Source organism: Giraffa tippelskirchi, chromosome 13 (assembly GCF_054371585.1).
Source record: "Giraffa tippelskirchi isolate mGirTip1 chromosome 13, T2T-mGirTip1v1.2.pri, whole genome shotgun sequence".
In the NCBI taxonomy this organism is placed as follows: domain Eukaryota; kingdom Metazoa; phylum Chordata; class Mammalia; order Artiodactyla; family Giraffidae; genus Giraffa; species Giraffa tippelskirchi.
The window spans coordinates 102,408,267-102,430,655 of NC_137287.1; the positions used below are offsets into that span (position 1 = coordinate 102,408,267).

The 22,389-nt window shown below is 52.1% G+C and overlaps 1 protein-coding gene and 1 long non-coding RNA gene across 5 annotated transcripts in view; one reads left to right on the forward strand and one right to left on the reverse strand.

Annotated features, from left to right (window-relative positions):
• The window catches only part of LOC145533390 (uncharacterized), a 92,817-nt gene that overhangs the window by 68,776 nt on the left and 1,652 nt on the right, over positions 1-22,389 (reverse strand). Inside the window, exon 3 of one of the 4 annotated variants that reach the window (XR_014074045.1) lies at positions 17,659-20,275. The exons of the other annotated variants lie outside the window; for them this stretch is intronic. This is a non-coding gene — a long non-coding RNA (uncharacterized LOC145533390). Of the gene's footprint in view, positions 1-17,658; positions 20,276-22,389 lie in introns of those variants that run through there. 4 annotated transcript variants of the gene reach the window in all.
• SCRT2 (scratch family transcriptional repressor 2) lies at positions 254-12,247 on the forward strand. The gene is made up of 2 exons (XM_081554405.1): positions 254-386; positions 11,463-12,247. Exons 1-2 carry the CDS (start codon positions 254-256, stop codon positions 12,245-12,247), a joined length of 918 nt encoding a protein of 305 aa, XP_081410531.1.

The following is a 22,389-nucleotide window of genomic DNA, read 5'->3' on the forward strand; positions in this document are numbered from 1 at the left end:
GAGTGCTGAGCACAGCTCCAGTGATTGCCTGTCTGAGAGCCGCCGCCGCCGCCAAGCCCGAGCGGGAGCCAGAGCTACAGCCGGGGCCGCCGCCACCGGTGCCGGCTCCGCGCTGCCGCCCGCCCGCCCGCCCGCTGGGAGCTGTCCAGTGCTGAAACCCCGCGCAGACAGCCAATCGCGCCCGGGTGGCCTCCTCCCCCCCCGACCAGGGCCCCTCGCAAGTGCCCCCGCCGAGTCCCACGCCAGTCGCACCATGCCCCGCTCCTTCCTGGTAAAGAAGATCAAAGGCGACGGCTTCCAGTGCAGCGGGGTGCCGGCCCCCACCTATCACCCCTTGGAGACCGCCTACGTGCTGCCTGGAGCCCGGGGGCCTTCCGGGGACAACGGTGAGTGGGACCCGGCGAGGGGGAAGAAGAGGGGAGGGGAGTTCGGGCCCTCCCCAACTCGGGCCACGAGGAGGGGTGCGCGCGGCAGGGAACCCCGGGAGGAGATTTCCTTGGCTGTGTGCGCCTCCCGGGCTTCCCGAGGGCCAGGCAGGCGGGGCGAGGGCCAGGTCCGTACAAAGGGAAAGTCTCAGGGTCGGCCCATCCCGCCGCCGCCGAGCGAGCGTCAGCCTGGACTTTGAAAGTTGTGGCCCTAGATTGGTACTGGAGTGAGGGATGGTGAGAGAATGGAGAGAGAGAGAGTGGTGTCCATTAAGGGTTAGTGCTGGGGGGCTAATGCACAAGGCGTTCTAAGGGTCCCCTCTTCCTGGTTGAGGGAAGGAGGCTGGTTGTCCGAGAGTGCTCCCTTGATAGGGAAGGTAAACTGGCCTGGACCACCAATCCCTGGGGAGAGAGGGTTGGCTCCCTAGGAGTAGCTGGGGGCACCCCCTTTCCCTTCAAGCCTGCTCCCCCTGGTGATGCCAGACAAGTCTTCTCAGCCCCCTCTCTCAGCAACTCTTTTGTTACCCTCAGCCACATGCCTGCCAAAGGCTGGGCCTGTCCTGGGGACTGAGAGGAAGAGGGAATTTCTGGGAGGGGTTCCCCCAAGGTGGCTCTTGGTCTCCTGAGTAGCACCCCCTTCCCCCTCCAGCTTCTCACTCCCCTCTAGAGCCAGCCCTGCTGTTTCTCGTCAGTCCCCCACCCCCAACACACTCTATTTCTTTTCAGAGCAAGTTCCTATAGTGACAAGGGTTTGGGGGACAAGAGAGGTCATTCAGGCCCAAAAAGGGGTGATCTCTGGAGGTTGTGGGGAAAAATCAGAGACTGGTTCTGTGGACCCCATCCCCCACCAAGGGGATTACAAAAGGGTTCTCCTCTGATGGTCCCCACCAGGACAGGTGTCTAAAGAGGAGGCATCCCTTTGGCAGTAAGAAATCTGACATCACATGTGGCATCAGCTTTGGGGTGTGCATGTGTGTTGTGTGTGTGTGCGTGTGTGTGTGTGTAAGTGGGAGAGGAGGAAAAAGGAGAAAAGAAAGGGCTGAAGATGAGGGGGTAGTTGAGATGGCAAAGGCAGGAGGGTGGGAGCTTCTGCCTCAGGGATTTCCAAGCACTTCACCCACATTCCATCACTCCACCAAGCCAGGTAGCAAGAGGGCGCTGGGTAAAATGCTCTGTGACCTCATCAAGGTCAAAGAAATTAGGGAGTGAACAGAGATACATCTCCAGCCCCTCACCCCCTGACCTCCCCCAGATCCCCAAGAGAACCAACCCCCTTTTCTTTGCCCCACATGTTTCTTATTCTACTGTCCTCTTTCTTGACCCCAGGGTCTCTTGGGGTTGAGGACGGAATCCCAGGGATATGGCTGGGCTTATCTGAGTGCTGGCAGGACAGAGGGTGGACCTGGGGCCATGCCAGGGCTGGGGACCTCGGTAGAAACGGAAATGCCTGCAAGCCTGAGATGTGGATCCCTTGGAGGATGGACACAAAGCCCTGGGTTTCTGCCCACTGAGGGCCCCTTGGTCCTGTCCCAGGCCAGCTGAGGAAACCCAGAGAAGCCCAGAGAGTTTCTTGTGCACAGCCAAAACTGCAGACTGTTCCTCGGGAGGGAGGCAGGAATGCCTTGCCTTGAATTCAGTCCAAAACAGCTTTGAAAGGAGCCTCTGGGCAAATAGTGGGAAGCAAGGTAAGGGCCAAGCCATCAGCAGGGATGTTCTACTAGCTTTAACCCTCTAGAACCACCCTGTCCTTGGCCCTTTCCCTAAAGGGCTCCAGACCAGCTCCTTCTGGGGAATCATGAAGCTGTCCTGACAGTCTGATATCTGGCCTGGAACTCTGGGAGGCCTGGGCTGTAGGTCTCTGACTTGCTATGTGACCTTGGGCAAGTGCCTTTCCTTCTCTGATCCTCCATCTCCTCAACAGTGAAAGAATTTGGACGGCATGATCTAAGCATCCTTCCAACTTTGACAAGCTCAGTTTCTGTGAAGGTCAAGTGTGGGGTGGGAGGCATTGGAGATGACTGGATAAGGGTCTAACAGAATGCAGGGGGCCATTGTCAGGGTTTCTGTAGGGCTCTGTTTACCATCCGACCTCTGGCTGAGGGTGGCAGAGTTTCTGAGGCCAAGCACTTTTCTTGGCTTCAGTCTCTGCAGGCAGCCTCAGGCCGAGGACAGGTACTCTGCCCTGGCTGCCCTGGCAGTGTCTGCAGTAAATGGTTAGTGCCAGAGACCAAGGGATGACCCTTCAAGCCTGAATAGGGCTGGGAAACACAGAGGCTGCCTTATTCTGTCATGGGGCGGGCGGAGGGGGGTTGCTCTTCCATCCCTGGGGTGTGGCCAGACTGGGAAACGAAGGCTCCCTCATCCCACGGGTGGGTAGGGGTGCTGGGGGTCCTTGGAGAGCCTGCCGGCATCTAGTGGTCCGTTGTCTCCGCTCTGCCGGAAATAACCTTGCTGAGCGTTTGAGGGAAGTGTGAAAAATTGCTGAGCCGACGTTTTTCTCTCCCAGCGTGTGTAAGTGTGCTGGGTAAACAAGGAGAAAGAGAGGAGGGGGGGAGGTGAGGAGAGTGAGGGAGAGGAGGAGGGGGGGAAGGAGAAAGGAGGGAGGGAAAGGGGGAGAGCCTGGGGCTGGAGATAGTTCCAGTTATTAGAAAGATCCTCTTACAAGCCATTCCTGCAGCAACAACGGCTGCAGGGTCAGGATGAGACCAATGGGAGGGGAATCTGGGGTGGGGGTGGGGAGCAGGAAGGGAGCATGTGAATGTGGAGGTCAGAGGAACCACAGGCTCCTGACTGATGAAGATGCAAGACCCCAAATTCAAGAGTACCCTCAGCCCAGGGAAAGCTTGGGATTGCTGGAGAATTCCTGGAGGACTCCTCCTCCTACACATAAACACACACACACACACACACACACACACACACAACAGCAGCCTCCGTGGGCGCGGCAGAGGGTGTGGCAGGTACATCTGGGCTCCAGGCTCCCCCTGAATGCACCTAAACAGGGAAGAAGCCCCACAAATGGGGCAAGTTCCAGGTTTCTCTGCAGCGCTCCCCAAAGAAGAGAGAGCAGATCTAATTTCACCATCCCCTCCAACGTAATGCCTCTTTTCTCCCCCTCTTGCTTCTCCACTGCTTTCTGCCTCCGTGGAGCCCTCCCTTCCCCTCCTTTCCCCTGGGTGATTCTGAGCAGATTCAGTCCCTCAATGAGATGGCAATTCACATCCTCCCAACCCTCTCAGAACCTCATCCTCCAACTCCATCAAGCTTCCCCCTTCCGAGGCCTGGGCCCCATCCTGGGGAATGCTAGGGACTCATCCATCTCAGAGAAGGAAGCTGCCCACCCAGCTGCACACCAGTGGTCTCCATGGACCCGTGGACATCTTCACTGCCCCCGGAGTATCAACCTCTCCGCACACCCTAACTCTGAACTCCCGCTGGATGCCAGGTCCTCCATCCTCTTAACCCCCACCACGTCCTGCCCTCATACTCCTTCAGAGTGCATCCGACCCAGGCAGATGAGGGATCAATGCCAATCCAATAACGCAGTTGTCTGCCCTCTGCAGCTACATTAAGCCTCCCCAGCAGCTGAGGAAGCGCTCGTACTTCTGTCCATGGGCTTCTCTAGTTGACCACATTATACCAGCACCCGCTTCCGCTCACTCCCTCTGATGGCGCCAAGGAGTCGCCCCAGGCCAGGCCTGGGAATCTGCTCAAAGTCCCCAATTGCCACACGTCTATCCCACACTTTAGAAAGCCTATTTGGGGTGCAGGGATGCAAAAGGGTAGCCCTGGTCCCTTGGCAGAGTGAGCTCAGAGAGGGCCGTGGAGGTATCAGAGGACACACAGCAGGCCTGCCTGAGTGTTCTTTAACCACCTCTGACCCTGGCATCTTGGTCTTGGTCCAAGTCCAAGGTCAAGATTAAAGACATGGCAGAGGTTCAGGTTCAAAGTCCACGTCCAATCTTCAGTCTAGGACAAGGTCTGAAGTCTAGTTCCAAGGTCAATGTCCCAGGTTACAGGCTCACTCCAAAATTCAGAACAAATCCATATCCAAGTTCAAGTTTCAATCCATCTCCAAGTCAACATTCATGCTCCAGGATCCAGATCCAGATCCAATTTCTAGTCCAAGGTCATGTCCAGGTCCATTCTCAAGGCTGGCCAGTTCAAGTCTTAGAGCCAGCTTCCTCTGAATCTCTGAACTAATCTTCCCCTACCGGAACCTCAGCTTCCCTCTTACAAAAATAAGCAGTCAAACTTGATCTCTTTCAGCTCTGCCCTTCCAGGGATGCAAAACTCGATTTTATTAAAAATCTGTCAGTGGGAATGTGCAATAAAAGGGATGGGATACTAAGTATGGGATACTGAATCTGGGGCCCATGCCCCCCGTTAAGCCTGGGGTCACATGAAGGAACCAGGCTGAATGTCCACTCTTCAGACAGTCTCAGTTTTTGGCTCCTGATAGAGGTCAGGAGAGTATATCAAGTCCCTACGGCAGCATAGCAATTTATACATCCCAAACACACACGCACACACACACAGCGTGGGCACAGGGCAGCAAGTGCAGAGTGCAGGCGAAGGTTAGCTTCGACCTCCAGAGGCAAAGCTGAGATTGGAGAGGTGGCTTGCCTGAGATGACAAGGGCGTAAGTGGTACACTGCATCACACCTCCCAGGTGGGTGCTGCATACACATTCCCGGGACCCCCTCAGCTTAGAGACGCTCTCTGGGGGGCCTGTGAGATGCTGCTGGGGGAGATGAGGCCCCGGAACTCTTGGCTTCCTGCCAGCTGTGGTCTCCCCTGGGATAGAGTAGCCGCCTCCAGCCTTTGGCTAGGAAGGGAGGTTGGAATGGGCCTTCTGCCTCTTCTGGGGCACAGAGAGGGTAGGGCAGGAAGCAGGGGGTCCAGAGAGACAACGTACATTATACAAGACACCAGGTCTCCAGAAGGAGGCCCAGACAGGGCCCCAGAGATGCCCCGGAGGGAGCGGGAGGCTGCTCCACCAACCAGTGCTGGGCAACTCCAGACCCTCAGCCACCAGGCCTATTTCCACAACCCCTTGAAAAATCTTTCCTATTGATTCCTGCAGAGCTGTGGACCTCCCTGTGGGCCACAGGAATTGGGTCACAGTCAGGAGAAACCACAATATGGGGGATTTCAGAAGGCGGGGATAGTGGGGAGAGGCTCTGGAGTGTTCTCAACATTTCCTGGGTTTGAGTCAGTGGGCACGAGCCCCATACCCTACAGCCCTGGTCATGTTGGGCCAGACCCCACTCTGGCCCCCACTTGTCTGGACTCAGGGGCCCCCTCCCCAGTGGGCAGGTGTACCAGCTGCCAGGCCCTTGGAGGAGGTGGGTGTCATTTCTGGTCCAGTGCCCAGGGAACTGCGAACAAAGATGCTATAATAAGGGGAGGGGGAGGCACCAGCCCCTTTGCCCAGCTCTGTGAGCAGACAGGAGAAACTATTTTTATCCCGCTTTGCTGCTGACAGACCTGGCTTTCTGCTCAGCTGGCTGGAGCTGATTCTCAAGGCCCGAGGCCCTGGCACAGCAAGACGCAGCTCTAAATATATTCATGCAGCAGCCCCTCCAGCCCCCCACCTAGCAGGGCCCAGCCCTCCTCGGGAAAGTGGGCTACCTGGGAAGCTGGCCCATCACTAGGCCCCTCTCTTCTTCTATCCAACTAGAGACAGGGAAGTGGGATTTGGGCTGGAGATTCCCTGAAGGATGTCTGGGACACTGGGAACCTGAGGGAGACTGGGAAAAAGAGCACTGGCCTGGGAGACAGAAGGCCAGCCTAGCTCTGGTATGAACTTGCTTTGTGACCCGGTAAAGGCCCCTCTCTGGGCCTCAGCTTCCTTAGAAGTAGGGCACTGGAGCAAGTGACCACTACGTTCCCTTAGACACGAGCTAACGAACATAAAATACTGAGCAGGGTGCCTTGTACACAGTAAGTGCTCAAGCGGGGTTAGTCATTACTTTTATTAATTATTTACAAAGGTTTACAAAGGGCTGGTGCATTTTCTAGAAGAATAGCTTCTCCCCACCCCCAATACCCCATCATTACATCAGACACAGGCCAACTAGGTGGTGGTATTTGAAGAAACTCACCGCCCCTGCCTCCCACCAAGTGAAAATCTTCCCTCCCTCAACAGGTCTCCATGCTTGCTCAGGGGTTTGGGGAAAAAACACAGATTCTGGAGGATTTCAAGCCTTACTCCTCCTCCAGTGACCTTGAGCAACTCCTCTGCCCTCTCCAGGCCTCTGGGCTTAGTGCAGTGCCTGGCACAGGGGGTGGGCACAATGGTGGCTGGAAGCAGCAGTACTTCTCAGAGATTCCCCCACCCTCATCCCAGGGGGTCAGGCAATTGGAAGAGACAATGTTTGTGAAATGCCCAGCACCTGATTTCTCATAAAATTCCCTTGCAAATTTTTTAAAAAATATATCCTGGACCTTCAGTCTAAAATATCAAAACTCTTGAGCAGGGAAAATCAAAAGTCATTCTCGGGTGATGTACATGACATCTCCACTTCTCCTAAGTGTTTCTGAGCCTTCCTTATAGCCCCATGCGACTGGAGGGGCTCTGTTCTATCCCTCGAATGGGGCACTGGAGCCCAGAGAGGCTTTGTGACTTACCCATGGTCACACAGCTGGAATATGAGTAAAAGAGTCAGTCTTTTCTCCCTGGGTCCCTGGCCCTCCCTGCCTCTGCTGCTGCTGCTGCTGCTAAGTCGCTTCAGTAGTGTCCGACTCTGTGCGACCCCATAGACGGCAGCCCACCAGGCTCCCCCGTCCCTGGGATTTTCCAGGCAAGAGTACTGGAGTGGGGTGCCATTGCCTTCCCCGCCCTGCCTCTATCTGTTTCCAAACAAGAGAGGCCTATCTCACCCTGTTAGCAGGGAGACAGGTAACTCATCTTTCTATAGTCACCTGTAGGACAGGGGGAGGCATCTAAAACCTGTGTGAGTTCCATGCACAGAGTCAGAAAAGCACTGCCTATAGTGTCCTAAAGGATTCTCCAGGGTTGAGGTCCAGAGAAGTGAGGTGGTTTGCCCAAGGTAACACAGCAGCCTGAGATGACCCACGTGTGTCCCCTTTACTCTTTAGCAGATTAGAGGGTATCACTAGAAAATGTAGGAACAATAATAATGACAATTAAATAACAGCTTGAGAGGCTACTGTGTGCCAGGCATTGTACTAAGCATTGTACATCATTAATTCAGTCAGTCCTTTTATAAGTTCCTTTATCCAGATGCAGCACAAAAAGGTTTAATAACTTGCCCAAGGTCAGATGGGCCTCCCTGGTGGCTCAGCTGGTAAAGAATCCACCGGCAATGTGGGAGACTTGGGTTTGATCCCTGGGTTGGGAAGATCCCCTGGAGAAGGGAACAGCTACCCACTCCAGTATTCTGGCCTGGAGAATTCCATGAACTGTATAGTCCATGGGGTCACAAAGAGTTGGACATGACTAAGCGACTTTCACTTTCACTTTCAAGGTCACATAGCTAGGGAGAGGTCTGTGAGTCTGAGGAGAATGAGATGGAGCTGATAGGGATTGGGGGGTAGGGGACAGGACAGTGGGCATCACTGAGGGGTCGGTTCAGCCACGATGCAACAAGGGTCTTTCGAGCATCTCAGTCAACCATCTACAGGTAGAGACAGAGTCCAGAGAGGTTAGACAACCTGATTATGATCACAAAGCAAGTTAGAACCACCTCCACCAAGACGACCACATAAACTCTCATACAACCCTCCACCCCCACCCCACAACTCATGCCAAACTCCACAGCTGCTGGCCACCATGTCTGGCCCCACAATTCCTGACTGGAAGGCAATTCCACATCTGTCCCTAAGCAGAGGCTCAGCCTTTGAGGTGCCAGTATTTCTATATAGAGACCCCCAGCAACAGGAGTGAGTGCTGCAGTACTGCAAGCCACCACCAGAGGGCAACACAGAAAGAGAGTCCCGCTAGGGCGAGGACTGCCCAGACCATTGAGCTGCTACCAATTTTCTAGATCTCCAGTTTTCTCATCAGAGCGTGAGCCAGAACCTACACATCTTGGATGAGGAAACAGTGGCCCAGGTTGGAGGTGCAAGATGTGTCTGTGCAGATGCCAAAAAAATTGTGGGCTTCCAGCATAGAAACCCACCTGGGGAGATTGGTATTGTTCAGAGTAACAGCCGACATGTATCATGCCAGGCACTGGGTTGGAATCCTGGCTCGAAGTTACTAGCTGCACAACCCTGGGCATGTTGCTTAATAACTACTTTATGCCTCAGTTTCCTCATCTGTAAGATGGTACCAACCTCAGAGCCATGAGGGTGGGATGCATTCGTGTGTAAAACCTTTAAATAGTACCAGACACAAAAGTGCTCCGGGAATGTTATTATTTGTTCACTTTTCACTTATTGTTTGTTTATTCATGGACTCTGTACTACAAACTGTGTGAGTTAGGTGCTTTTATTGTCCCCTATCTCACAGTTGGGGAAACAGAGGCATAGAGAGGTCAAACACTTTGTTTCAGATCACACAGCCAGGAATAGTAAAGCTGGAACTCAATCCTGGTAGTCTGGTACCAAAATTGTGCTCTTAACCAATATGCCATCGTTCCTTCACAATAGCACATCCAAAGTCACATGATCAGTGACTCCCTCCAAATGGATTCTATACTATCCCCATACCCAGAGAACGGAGCAGAGACGCAGGAAGATGTACAACTTTCTCTAGGCCACCCAGCTAGAATCAGTGTCAGGAATCAAGTTGTCCCAAGATCTGGTAGACAGAATAGTCCTGGCAGACCCTGCTGCACCAGGGATTGAGGCTGGCCTAGCAAATCTTTATCACCCATTCACCACCCATTTCACAAAGACTTATCAAGTGCTCACTAGCTGGGGCTCTGCCAGTAGATGAACAACCCAGCCATGCCCCTTCCTCCCAGTGTGTGGAAGAGGAGCAGTCCAGTGGGTTCCAACTCTTGTCCCCTCCTCGAGCAAGTACCACCACCACTCTGCATCTCAGTTTCCTTAGCTGTAACAGGTATTTTTATGGTGATTCAGCAAGCTGAGGAGAGTGAAGCACTTAGCACAGAGCTTGGTATTTAGTAAGTGCTCAGTAAGTATCAGCTAGTAATATTACCATCAATAATCACAATGGGAAGAAACACAGAAGAAAGGGAGTCTAGGCATGCCTAACAGGTATTTGACTCAGTCTGAAACAACACTCTTTGAAAGTTTTGGGGGCTTTAGTACCAGGCCTGATTCCTGGAGTGGGAGGAAGGGGAACCTCCAGACCAAAGGCAGACAGGAGGGGAGAATGGGGTGCTGAGAGGCTGCACACCTGTCCCATTATAAAACTGCCACCACCACCGCCCTCTCTGCATCTGACCAGTGCCCTCTCTACTGAGTCTTCCACCTCTGCAACCCCCAGTCATTGTGTGTAGAGGTCCCCGTTGGGCAGCTGAAGGGATACGGTTAAAAATAACGGTGCACCTTCTGGGCCAGGGTGCCTTCTGCACAGACTTCACCCTGTGACCATCCCAAAGGCCAGATGAGAGGCAAAAGCACGAAGGCTGAATCAGGCAGGTTGTTTCAGGGGATGAAACCTCTGAATCCAGGTCCCTGCTTACAAAGCCCTCTTCCACCTGCTCATTTGAATCAAGGATGCTGGGGGTGGTGGAGGGTCGTATTTCCAGCTTTGCCACTTTGCGTAAAGAAGCCTAACCCCCATTGTTTTCTGCAATCAAAGGACAAGGAAAATACTTGGTATTTCAGTGCCAGGTTAGGAAGTTTGTGTAATATCTGCCAGAAACTCTCCTGGGAGCCCAGGCCCCAGGGCCCTCAGGGAGGGTGCTGGGACCAGGCAAGGCCCAGGGAGGCAGAGTCAAATCAGGGTGGTCCCTGCCCTTGGAAAGCCCCCGTAGAATGCCCTGAGAGGGTGCCAGCCCACCCACCCAACAGTCACTAGATCCCGAAATGGACAGGATTTCTGGTCCAACTCGAGAGAGGAAGGAGGGGCTCAGAAGGGGGATGAATCTCACAAGGGGACTCCAGAAGGCTTCCAGTGGAGCAGGTAACAAAATAGGCTTGGGAGCAAGTTACAAGGACATACCCCTTCTTGGAGCATTTATTACATGCCACGTACTTGACCTCTTTTAAATCCCCCAGCAACCCTGGGAGGTGGGTTTAACAGGACTGTGATTCATTCATGCAATGTCTATTCTTTGTACACCTCCTTTGAGCCAGGCACATGCTGGGCACACAGATCTCACCCTGGGAAGCTCACAGTCTGGTGGGGGGGAAGCAGACAATTAAATAATCTTCAGTGAAGTCGCTTTTTCAAGCAAGTAAAAAGCATAATTGTTAACAGCTAACATATACCAATTACTGTGTGCTCTTTCTTTACTTTCTTATATGTAAAATAGGAATTAAAACAGGATCTACTTCGTAGGGTCTGTGATGACTAAATGAGTTAACAAGGGTAAAGCGTGGAGGCGGAGCTTGGTGCACAGGAACAATTAATGCATGGCTCTTTTCAACACTTGACTCAGTCCTTCCAAAGACCCTGGGAAGGAGTGTCCGATCGTAAGCTCCATTTTGCAAATGAGGAAGCTGAGATTCAGATAAGTCAAAGGACTGGAATGGCAGAATGCTGCTGGAATAAAGAAAGCCTGGGCTTTGGCATCAGGCTGCCAAGGTTTGGATCCCGGCTCCACCAAATACTTGTGGGCTCAGACTATATACCTCAGTGTCTCTCCGTACAGATCACACAACAATACCTTCCCTGCGTGGCCTTGAGCACTTAAGAAGATAGTCAGCATCAAGTCAGTAGAATTCGACCTCACCGTGCTCCACAAGGATGGAGTTGGGTGATTTTTATTGCGGCCCACGGAGTTAGGATCTGAACCCGGGCATCCTGACCCCAGAAGCACAGAAGCAGGACAGCGACTGCTGCTATACAAGCAGACTTCAGTTCCCAAAGAGAGGCCACGGGGACGCCTCCTGGGCGCCTCACCTTCCCCGCCCTTGTCTCATCCCCTCCAGGTTACACCCCGCACTGCCTGCCCCACAGCAGCTACGATGCGGACCAGAAGCCAGGCCTGGAGCTGGCGCCGGCCGAGCCCGCGTACCCGCCGGCGGCCCCGGAAGAGTACAGCGACCCCGAGAGCCCTCAGTCCAGCCTGTCGGCGCGCTACTTCCGTGGGGAGGCGGCCGTGACCGACAGCTATTCCATGGACGCCTTCTTCATCTCGGATGGGCGCTCGCGGCGGCGGCGCGGCGGGGACGCGGGCGGCGCGGGGGACGCCGGGAGCGGCGGGGGGCGCGCGGGGCGCGCGGGGACGCCGGCGGGCGGCGGGCACCGGCACGCGTGCGCCGAGTGCGGCAAGACGTACGCCACGTCGTCGAACCTGAGCCGCCACAAGCAGACGCACCGCAGCCTGGACAGCCAGCTGGCACGCAAGTGCCCGACGTGCGGCAAGGCTTACGTGTCCATGCCCGCGCTGGCCATGCATGTGCTCACGCACAACCTGCGCCACAAGTGCGGCGTGTGCGGCAAGGCCTTCTCGCGGCCCTGGCTGCTGCAGGGCCACATGCGCTCGCACACGGGCGAGAAGCCGTTCGGTTGCGCGCACTGCGGCAAGGCCTTCGCCGACCGCTCCAACCTGCGCGCACACATGCAGACGCACTCGGCCTTCAAGCACTACCGCTGCCGCCAGTGCGACAAGAGCTTCGCGCTCAAGTCCTACCTCCACAAGCACTGCGAGGCTGCCTGCGTCAAGGGGGCCGAGCCACCCCCGCCGCCGCCGCCCGCCGGCCCCACCAGCTGAGCCGCCCACCGCGCCCCCGGGTCCCCCAGCTGCGTCCCCCTGCCCACGGCCCTCGTGGGGACCCTGCTCCCAGACCAGAACTTTTCTCTCCGACTCCCAAACCCAGAACTCGCTTCCGCCACTGTCTTCCCCAAGTACATCCCTACCCGCCTTGTCCTTACCGGCTACCAAGATTCGGACCTTGACCCGCTGTCCGCGCCCTCAAGGCTCCCAACTCAGGCACCAGGTCCGCACCTTTGCCGGGCCCCCTAGCCGGAATTTTCTCCCGTCCAGCTCCCTGCAGCTCTCCTCTTCTAACTTAAAGACCTTTCCTCTCCCTTTCCAACTGCGTTTCAGGCCGGTTCTCTACTGGAGCCCCAGACTCTTAAGGCCTAAATCTCCCCTTGACTCTCAAGCCTGCCATAGATTCCCCATCCACACCAGGACGCAGGCCGTAAGAACCTAATCTTCACTCTCATAGTCCCCAGTCTGTCCCAGATCCCCCTGCCCTTACCTTGGCCTTAGTCTAGCCATTCACACACCACCTTCCTCATCCTCTGGGGGACCTTCTCACGCATTCCCACCCTCTACTCTCTCCAGACCCCTCATCCCACTAGCAGCTCTCAACCCTCTTAAGTTCACCTGACCTGGGGCAGACATGAGGGCCAGCTCAGGGCTCGGCCCCTTAATGTAGCCCCTCTCTTACCCTGGGTCAACCCCTCCTTGGGCTTCCAGCCTCTCCCACAGATTCTCTGGGCACTTTCCCTACCCACAGTACTACAGGTACCCTCTTTATGTGTTGGGGGGAGGTCTGGGGCACCTCACAAATGTCCTTCTCCCCATCCGCTGGGCCTCTCCAGTGTATTTATTTGTGTATTTATTTATTTATCTATTTATTATTCTAATTAATCTCTTGCCCTCACCCAGTAATGGTCTGGCTTCCCCAGCTGGACTGGGAGGTCAGGGAGCCAGGCAAGGAGAGGGACAGCAAAGGCCATAGAGGGCTGTCCCCCCACCCCAACACACCCCATTTCGAGGAGTGGGGAGAAGCCCTATCCTCATCAGAGCCTGAACTTGCTGAGGCAGGGGGCGTGAGAATGGGAGGGATAGCCTGCTGACCCTCAACTGGGGGTGGGGAGACATCAGGAGGTCAGTCTTGGGGCAGGTCCCCGCCCTCCTGAGCCTTCTATTCCCACTGCAGGGAGACCGGAGAGAGGAGCCTCCCCGATATGTTTCCTATTCATTCCTCTTCTTGAGGAACCCCAAGTTCCAGGGACCGACTGAGCCCCGGACCCGCTGGGGCTTCCGGCCCGCTCCGCTCCGGGAGGAGCGCTCCCTCCCGCCACGTCTATGCAACTCTCCCGGGCAGAGGGGCCGGGGCTCCCAGCAGCCCCCCCATTGGCCGCCACTACCTCCCCCGCCGCGCTTTTGCATGCCCGGGCGAGGACCGAAGCACACACCTCCATGCTCGCGGGCCCTGGCCCCCTCTGCTTTAAGCACACTCCTCTGCCCCATCTCTAGGCGCCCAGCTGCGCGGGGGGGCGGGCAGGAGTCCCAGAATCTCTGACCCTCCCCCCTCTTCCCTAAGCCGCAAATGAGGGTGGAGCCTGGAGGCGCCCCCCTACCTCCCGGAGCAGGGGCACTTCTCTAGGGCTTCTCAGTTCCAGGCCCAGCTGGGAAGGGAGGCGGCAGGGATGAGGGGAGGGAGAGGGGATGCAGAAGCAATTATGGAGGGTGTTGATCCTGTAAATAGGAACTTCCGACAGCAATAATTTTCCATGCATGCTAAGCCTTTTGGCCATATTTTGTATGAGCGCTTGGCGCTCTCCCTCCCTTCTCCTCCCCCATCTCCCACCCTAGACTCCCATCCCTTCCTCACCTTCAGCAGTATTACTTGTAAGGCAATTCAGGGATATTAAAGGGACTTTGGCCACTCATCAGTGCCTCTAGACCTTGTGATGGGGACAGGTGGGGTGGGGGGACATATAAGAGGCAGCCAGATTTTTTTTCCACTCAATCCCTCCCCCCACCCCACCAGCCTGACCAGCCTGTAGCTGTCACCAGCAGTCACACAGCTCAAGGATTCCCTTGACATCCACAAGGTTCCAGGCATCCTCAGTCCTAAATGGTCCTCATATACTGGGATTGCAAACTGAAAGGGTTCAAAGTGAAAGTGAAGTTGCTCAGTCGTGTCTGACTCTCTGCAACCCATGGACTGTGGCCTACCACGCTCCTCCACCCATAGGATTTTCCAGGCAAGAATACTGGAGTGGGTTGCCATTTCCTTCTCCAGAGGATCTTCCCAACCCAGGGATTGAATCTGGGTCTCCTGCATTGTAGGCAGACGCTTTACCATCTGAGCCACCAGGGAAGGGTTCAAGACCCAGATTAATAACATAAGTGAATGAGGCAGGCTGCCCTAAGACATTAGGGGATGCTGGCACCTGAAAACGGCATGTCTCACCTTAAAGAACTGCAATTCAAATTAACTACACCTCTCAAACAAATACAACTGTGGACCAGATTTGTACCTTGACAGCCAGTTTACAACCCCTATATTCTTTCCCACTTTCACCCTTCTCTCTGGGGGGGAGGGGAGGAGGGGTTCTGGTCAGTCCTATTGGTCATACAAGTGGCAAATGCAGGCATGCAAAAAGGTTGACTTTGGCTCAGCAACGTTGTCCCAAAACTAGGAGCTGCCCCTAGAGCCTGTGGGCTACCTGTCACCAAAAGTGTTCAGTAAGCCGGTGGAGCACCAGTCCATCCCACTTACCAGCTGGCTTGGTGAGCTTTCAAAATGCAAATCTCTCCTTGCCTTACTAAACAACTTCACTGGGGACCACTAGCATTGTGCCATTTAACTCAACCCCCAGCACAGACTCACAGGGTGGGGGTGTGCTCTGAGGGCCCAATGCCAGGCTGGGGGCTTGGGAGTATAGGCTGGAACTGCATCTCCCTTTGAGTCACCTTTCAGTTTTCTTCCTTTTATAGACAGGGCACTCAAATTTTATACCCTTAACCTGGTGCCTGTCCACCTTTCCTTTCATACACCTCTGGACAGGCTGACTGCATCCTGAGCTATGTGCTAGGTGTCTCCAGCAATGACAGCAGTGTGGAAATCCCCCACAAAGTTTCCAAAGGGAGTCTGATGAGCCGAGGCACCTGACACCTTCCCGGGCCATCCACACTGCTCCTGATTGGTTACTGCATCAATTACACTTGTTTCAGGTCCAGGGACCAGAACCCGCTCTAGATAGCATTTTATATTAATAAACATCTAATGTATCATTTTGTGACCTTAAAGGGAACCAGCCCTACATGAAGCCCACAGCCTGGATATCAGAGCAGACATGGGAAAGCCCATGTCCCCATTATCTGCAGCCCAGAGCACTTCAATCAGCATATGTCCAGTCTGCTTTTCACAGTCCTCTCAAAGGAAGGCCTCTGGGATGCAACTCTGGCTCTCCTCTGGCCTGTCGGGCTGCTCCACTTGGCGACTTTGCAGACTCATCTTCCTGTGCCTAAGTAAGGAACCTACTTCCTGTTCCCTCTTCTGTCCTGTTCTGTGCTCCTCAAGGTCTCTCCCAGACTCCTCTTCTCACTGTGTATTCTCAGGAAGCAATCTCATCACACCCACTGGCTTCAATTTTCACCCACATGCAGATGACTTGCAAATTTACATTTTCAATTCTGACCTCCTCTCTGGGCTGCAAATCTACATCTCCCTGCAAACCACCTCCACGTGGATATCCCAAAAGTACCATAGACTAGCCCAAGTCTGAAGCCATGATGTGGTTCTCTCCTGCATCTGTCTCCTTTACACTTCCATCTAATCCATCAGGTCTGTTTATTTTTTTTCTCTTTGTCTTCTCAGTCTCCACCCTAGACCATAGCTACCATCATCTCTTACCTTCTTACTGGTGACCTTGGATCCATTCTACCTCCACCACCTCCCTTCCTCTCTCCATAGTGACCACAGGGATCTTTTTAAAAATGCAGATCTGATTATGTCACTTCTGTTCCTCTTCTATGTTTGAATGCCTCAATGATTTCTCACTGTGGAGGGTGGGGAGAGGAACCTGTTTTCAAAGACCTACCCAGTCTGACTCTTTCCATCACTCTAGCTGAATCTTCAGACATAAGCCCCTTTGCTGTTTGAGTTACAGCTACCTCTGTTTAGCAGTTTTGCTTTCCCCGCTGCCACAGGGCCTTTGCATAAGCTGTTCTGACCACCAGTAACATACTTCATTTGCAATGCCAACACCACCACTGTTGACTAGTTATTTCTTTTCAGTCTTCATCTCCCAGCTTGATGATCACTTCCTCAAGGACCACATGATCTTGGTTCACAGCACTTACAATAATGTACACTTTTCCATTAATTGCTGTGGTATCTGGTTATTCTCTGTCTCCCCCATTAGATTATAAGCTTCATGAGAAAGGGACTGACAGTCTTTTTGCTTGTCATTAAATTTCCTGGGTCTACCGCATTACCTAGCCAATAGCAGATAACCAGTAATTTTTTTTTTTTTTAATGAACTACAAACATTTTAAGTCATAATCAATAATGGTGGTTTATGCTTTAAAATTTAAAAAAAAGAGTCTTGTTCCCTCATGGCCATAGATGATTGGTTCAGATTTGGGCATCTGACTAGAACTTGGAAATTTCCTCTCTCCCTTTCTCCAAATCATAAGACCTGTAACTTGAGAGCTGTGGCTCAGATTGCTAGCTACTTATCAGTATCCACCCTCTCCTTCCTTAGTAAGAGAACGCCATTGTTAGCTGAGCACATTGCCACACTGAATGAAGACTACATATCCCAGCTGCCCTTGCCGCCAGCGGTGGCCATGTGATCAAGTTCTGGTCAATGACACACACAAGGGAGAGTGTTATTTGGAACTTCTGAGACAACACCTGAAAAAGGAGGGGCTCATATCCTTTGCCTTTCCATTTCTCCACCTTCTTCCAGGCTGGCACTGCAGAACACCCTTGAAACTCGGAGGTGACCCTACTCTAAAATGATGGAGTTGACAGATAGAAAGAGCCTGTACCCCTAGTGACAGTGGAGCAGCCACCCCAGTCCTGGACTTCCCACTTCCAGATTCTCTTTCATGAGAGGAAACATGTTAGGGCATTTTAAGCCTCTCTTGTCAGGTTTCTATTACTAAAAGCCAAAAATAATCTCTGTTGGTAGCCACGTTCCTATCACATGGAGGTAATCCCTCTGCCGAGTGAGAGACAGGAAAAAGTCTCTGAACCCACTTTTCTCTGAGGCCTAGTTTCACTCTACAGTCAAGGGAGTAGCCAAGTGTTCCATTTTCATTAAGCTGACTCACGCTGGCTTTCTACACCTAAAAACAAGAGCCTGGGCTAATACGTTGGGACTGGTCTAGAAGTGCAAACACAGAGAGACCTTTGAGATCTATTATTAATTTAAAATGTTAGCAAACATGTTTAATTTGATATTTGACAATATGATATTGACATATTATCATATTTATTGAGCACTTACAGTGCGTTGGGCACTGTTCTAAGGACCTTACTTATATCATCTCTTTATTCTCTCAACAACTCTACAAGTTAGGCACCATTATGAAGGCCATTTTGAAAGTTAAGAAACCAAGGCACAGACAGGTGCCTGGTCCAAGGTCATCTAACAAGACATGTATAATTTTAACACAGGCAAGGTTCAGAATTATTGAGGATGATCCATGAAATTCCCCCTTTGCCTTAGTTTTGACTTCCCAGTAGCAAAGTCTTGAGTGCAGGTAGTTTATTTGGGAGGTGATTTCAGGAAGGAGGAGTACAGGGGCAAGAAGAATGAGACAGAGGGTGTGTTAGTGGGGTTGTTGCTGTAGCAATGGGCTTGGTCCTGCTATTTTCTGAGAAGGATCCAAAAAAGGTCCAAATGGTCTGGAATGTTTCTCACAATTCTCCACCTGTGACAACATAAGACGCTTTTACTCACCAGCTCTGGTTGCCACTGGCAAACACCTCAACACCTCTAGGAGACTCCCACAGGGATGGAAAATATGGAATACACTGGAAGCCTTGGCTGGAAAGCCAGCAGTGCTAGGTGAGTCTGGGTTTGCACAATTCTTCCCACCACAATTTTAGCTGAGATCAAAGGTAGGCCAAGGGGATGTGCCACTGATATCCAGGTCTTTGGTCCACCCTTTCTTTGTCGACAAAGCTCACATTTGTTCAGATATGTATTCATCACTTAACCCATCCAGGGGGCTCAAAGTGGGCTGACCCCAGGGGTGTGGCTGATTGGTCTCCTCCAACCCAATCAGAGTCATCCCAGTGGGTGGTAGGTTTCAGCACCCATACTTAAGCAACTCAGCACATGGTACGTCCCTGGTGGTTGTTGTTCAGCCGCTCAGTCGTGTCTGACTCTTTGTGACCCCATGGACTACACCACACCAGGCTTTCTTGTCCTTCACTATCTCCCGGAGTTTGCTCAAACTCATGCCCACTGAGTCGGTGATGCCATCCAACCATCTCATCCTCTTCTCTTTTTGCCCTCAATCTTTCCCAGCATCAGGGTGTTTTCCAATCAGTCAGCTCTTTGCATCAGGTGGCCAAAGTACTGGAGCTTCAGCATCAGTCCTTCCAATGAATATTCAGGGTTGATTTCCTTTAGGATTGACTGGTTTGATCTCCTTGCTGTCCAAAGGACTCTCAAGAGTCTTCTCCAACACCACAGTTCAAAAGCATCAATTCTTCGGTGCTCAGCTTTCTTTATAGTCCAACTTTCACATCCACACGTGACTACTGGAAAAACCATAGCTTTGACTAGATGGACCTTTGTTGGCAAAGTAATGTCTCTGCTTTTTAATATGCTGTCTAGGTTGGTCATAGCTTTTCTTTCAAGGAGTAAGTGTCTTTTAATTTCATGGCTGCAATCACCATCTGCAGAGATTTTGGAGCCCCCCAAAATAAAATCTCTCACTGTTTCCATTGTTTCTCCATCTATTTGCCATGAAGTGATGGGACTGGATGCCATGATCTTAGTTTTCTGAATGTTGAGCTTTAAGCCAACTTTTTCACTCTCCTCTCTCACTTTCATCAAGAGGCTCTTTAGTTCCTCTTCACTTCCTGCCATAAGGGTGGTGTCATCTGCATATCTGAGGTTATTGATATTTCTCCTGGCAATCTTGATACCAGCTTGTGCTTCCTCCAGCCCAGCGTTTCTCATGATGTACTCTGCATATAAGTTAAATAAGCAGAGTGACAATATACAGCCTTGACATAAGCCTTTCCCGATTTGGAACCATTCTGTTATTCTATGTCCAGTTCTAACTGTTGCTTCCTGACTGAATGTTTATGTTCCCCAAAAGTCCATATGTTGAAGCCTAATCCCTAGTGTGCTGGTAGTTGGTGGTGGGACTTTGGGGAGGTGATTAGGTCTTGAGGGTGGGATGATTCTGATGCATGATGTTTCCTCACAGGGTCTCCAGCAGAAGTGACCCCAGTTAACCATTATGTTAACCTGCTTATCAGTGTCCTCTATACTGGCATTTCTCCCTTCCCCAGTCCTTCCTGGGATCCCTTCCTACAGCAGATTGTCTTCCAAAGATGGTCCCAACAATACTCTTTTGTGGGAACAAGCTCTTTTAGAACCTTGCTTCTCTTTCCATCAAGAGATGGAATCTCTGTCCCTTCCGTTGAGCCTGGTTGGGGGCAGGGTGGTGGTGTGACAGCTCCTACAAATAGACCACAGAAATGATGCCACGTGACTTCCAAGACTAGACTGGAAAAGGCCATGAAGCTTCTGCCAAGTTCTCTTGGGACACTCATTCCTGAAAGCCAGCTGCCATGTATGAGGAAGCCCAGGCCACATGGAAAGGCCCCATGGAGGTGTTCCGGCTGACAAGCAGGATGGTCCAGCGCATGTGTAAGTGAAGGCACCTCGAGAAGATTCTAGCCCCAGCCATCGAGTCACCCCCAGCCATTGAATCACCACTCAGCTGACAGCCCAGACATTGCAGAGAAGAGACAACCAGTGCCCACGGTGCCCTGTCTGAATTCTTGACCCACAGAATCTGTGAGGATAATAAAAATGGTCATTTTATGCCACTGCATTTTGCAGTGGTTTGTATTACAGTGATATAATAACTAGAGCAGCTCCCCAAGAAAGTACCTGCACACAAGTCCCAGTCTCAGAGTCTACTTTTGGGAGAACCCAAACTAAAACAAAAGAATATTGTTAGATCCCAGCATTTCTCCAGCTTCCAGTTGCACGCTTACATTAGCCTCAGTGGAAGGTACCTCATCTTAATCCCAACACAAGGGTCAAGTCTTCATGTCATTAGTTTATGGGTGGTGGTGTTGTTCAGTCACTCAGTCGTGTCTGACTCTTTGCAACCCCAAGGACTGCAGCATGCCAGGCTTCCCTGTCCCTCACCATCTCCCAAAGTTTGCCCAAGTTCATGTCCATTGCATCAGAGATGCCATGGATAGTTTAGGGATAGATGGGCCAAAATAATGGAACTGCTGATTGGCCAGGTCCTCTTCCCCCATCAATCCTCCTTTCTCATGGAGTCTTCCCCAAAACCACACAGGAAAATAAGGTTGAAGTACCAGGTCTTGCCAGTTCTGTTCAGGGATCAGAGGCCATGAACTTCAAGGGAGGTTAAACCTTCTTGAGCCCAGAGGTGAATGCCAATTAAGTTAAGGCTTCCGTGGTGGCCCAGGGGTAAAGAATCCAATGCAAGAGACTCAGGTTCAATCCCTGGGTCGGGAAGATCCCTCCTCCTGCCATCCCCTGGAGGAGGAAATGTTAACCAACTCCAGTATTCTTGCCTGGGAAATCCCACGGACAGAGGAGCCTGGTGGGCTATAGTCCACGGGATTGCAAAGGGTTGGACACGACTGAGCAACTGAGCATGCATGCACACAATCAGGGTAATTCCACTCTCCTTGCCAGGGACTGGTTTAGGAATGGAAGTATGATGAGACATGAGGAAAACACTCCTGGGCAGAAGGATGGGGAGGCAGAGGATGGTTACTAAACGTTTCTTCAGTCTTAAAAAGGGGGGCAAAGGGATGTCAATGTCCTAACTTCCACCTTTGAAAGCTGTTGTATGTGATGCTTGAAACTACAGCAAAACATCTTGGGACCATGAGGGGCAAGCATGAGGATAAAAACAAGAACACGGAGGATGATGATACCAAAAGCTGGAAAGAAACTGACATTGTTCAATTACCTCTTCACCAATCATGGATATACCTACCTCCAGAAATCTTAATTATGTGGAAATACAAGTCTTCTTAAGGCTTAAGCCATTTTGAGTTGAATCATAGGTATCTCAACATACAGAATTTGTTGCCAGGAGTTGGGGGTTCTCACTGGGCAAACTATGATGAAAGATTCAGGACAACTCTCCATTTTTCCATCCCAGAAGCTGTTCCCTCTTTTCTTCTTACTTTCTGAAAGAAGCAAGTGGTTCTAGAGGAATTTCTTGATGAAATTCTCTAATTATCAGTAATTCTGGGGCTGAGGGGGAGCCCAGGTGGCTCAGCAGTAAAGAATCCACCTACCAGTGTAGGAGACACAAGAGACTTGGCTTTGATCCCTGGGCTGGGAAGACCCCCTGGAGAAGGAAATGTCAACCCATTCCAGTATTCTTGCCTGGGAAATCCCATGGACAGAGGAGCCTGGCAGGCTACAGTTCATGGGGTCACAAAGTGTCAGACACGATTGAGTGAACACACACACATGTTCCAGATTCCTTTCTAAACACTATGTGTTATTTTCATTTGCTCTCCCTGGCAATTGAGAGAGGAAACCAAGACACAGAGAAGTTGAGTATCGCATCACACACACACACACATCATGCTGGCTAGTCGGTGGTGGAGCCAGGACTTAAATCCATCCCATTCAAGTGACTCCAGATGCTATACCCTAAACCATCACCTGCTTCTTCCCTGTCTTCCCTCTCCAGAACCGAGCCACTTTCCAGTATGAATACCCCCTCCTCCAGGAAGCCTTTCCTGGTTCTCCCTCAGCACTCTAGGTGTCCGTGATGAAATCAGTCACTTTCCTTGATTATCACTATGTAAGCACTGATTTGGGCTTCCCTGGTGGCTCAGTGGTAAAGAATCCCCCTGTAATGCAGAAGACGCAGGTTCGAACCCTGGGTCAGGAAGATCCCCT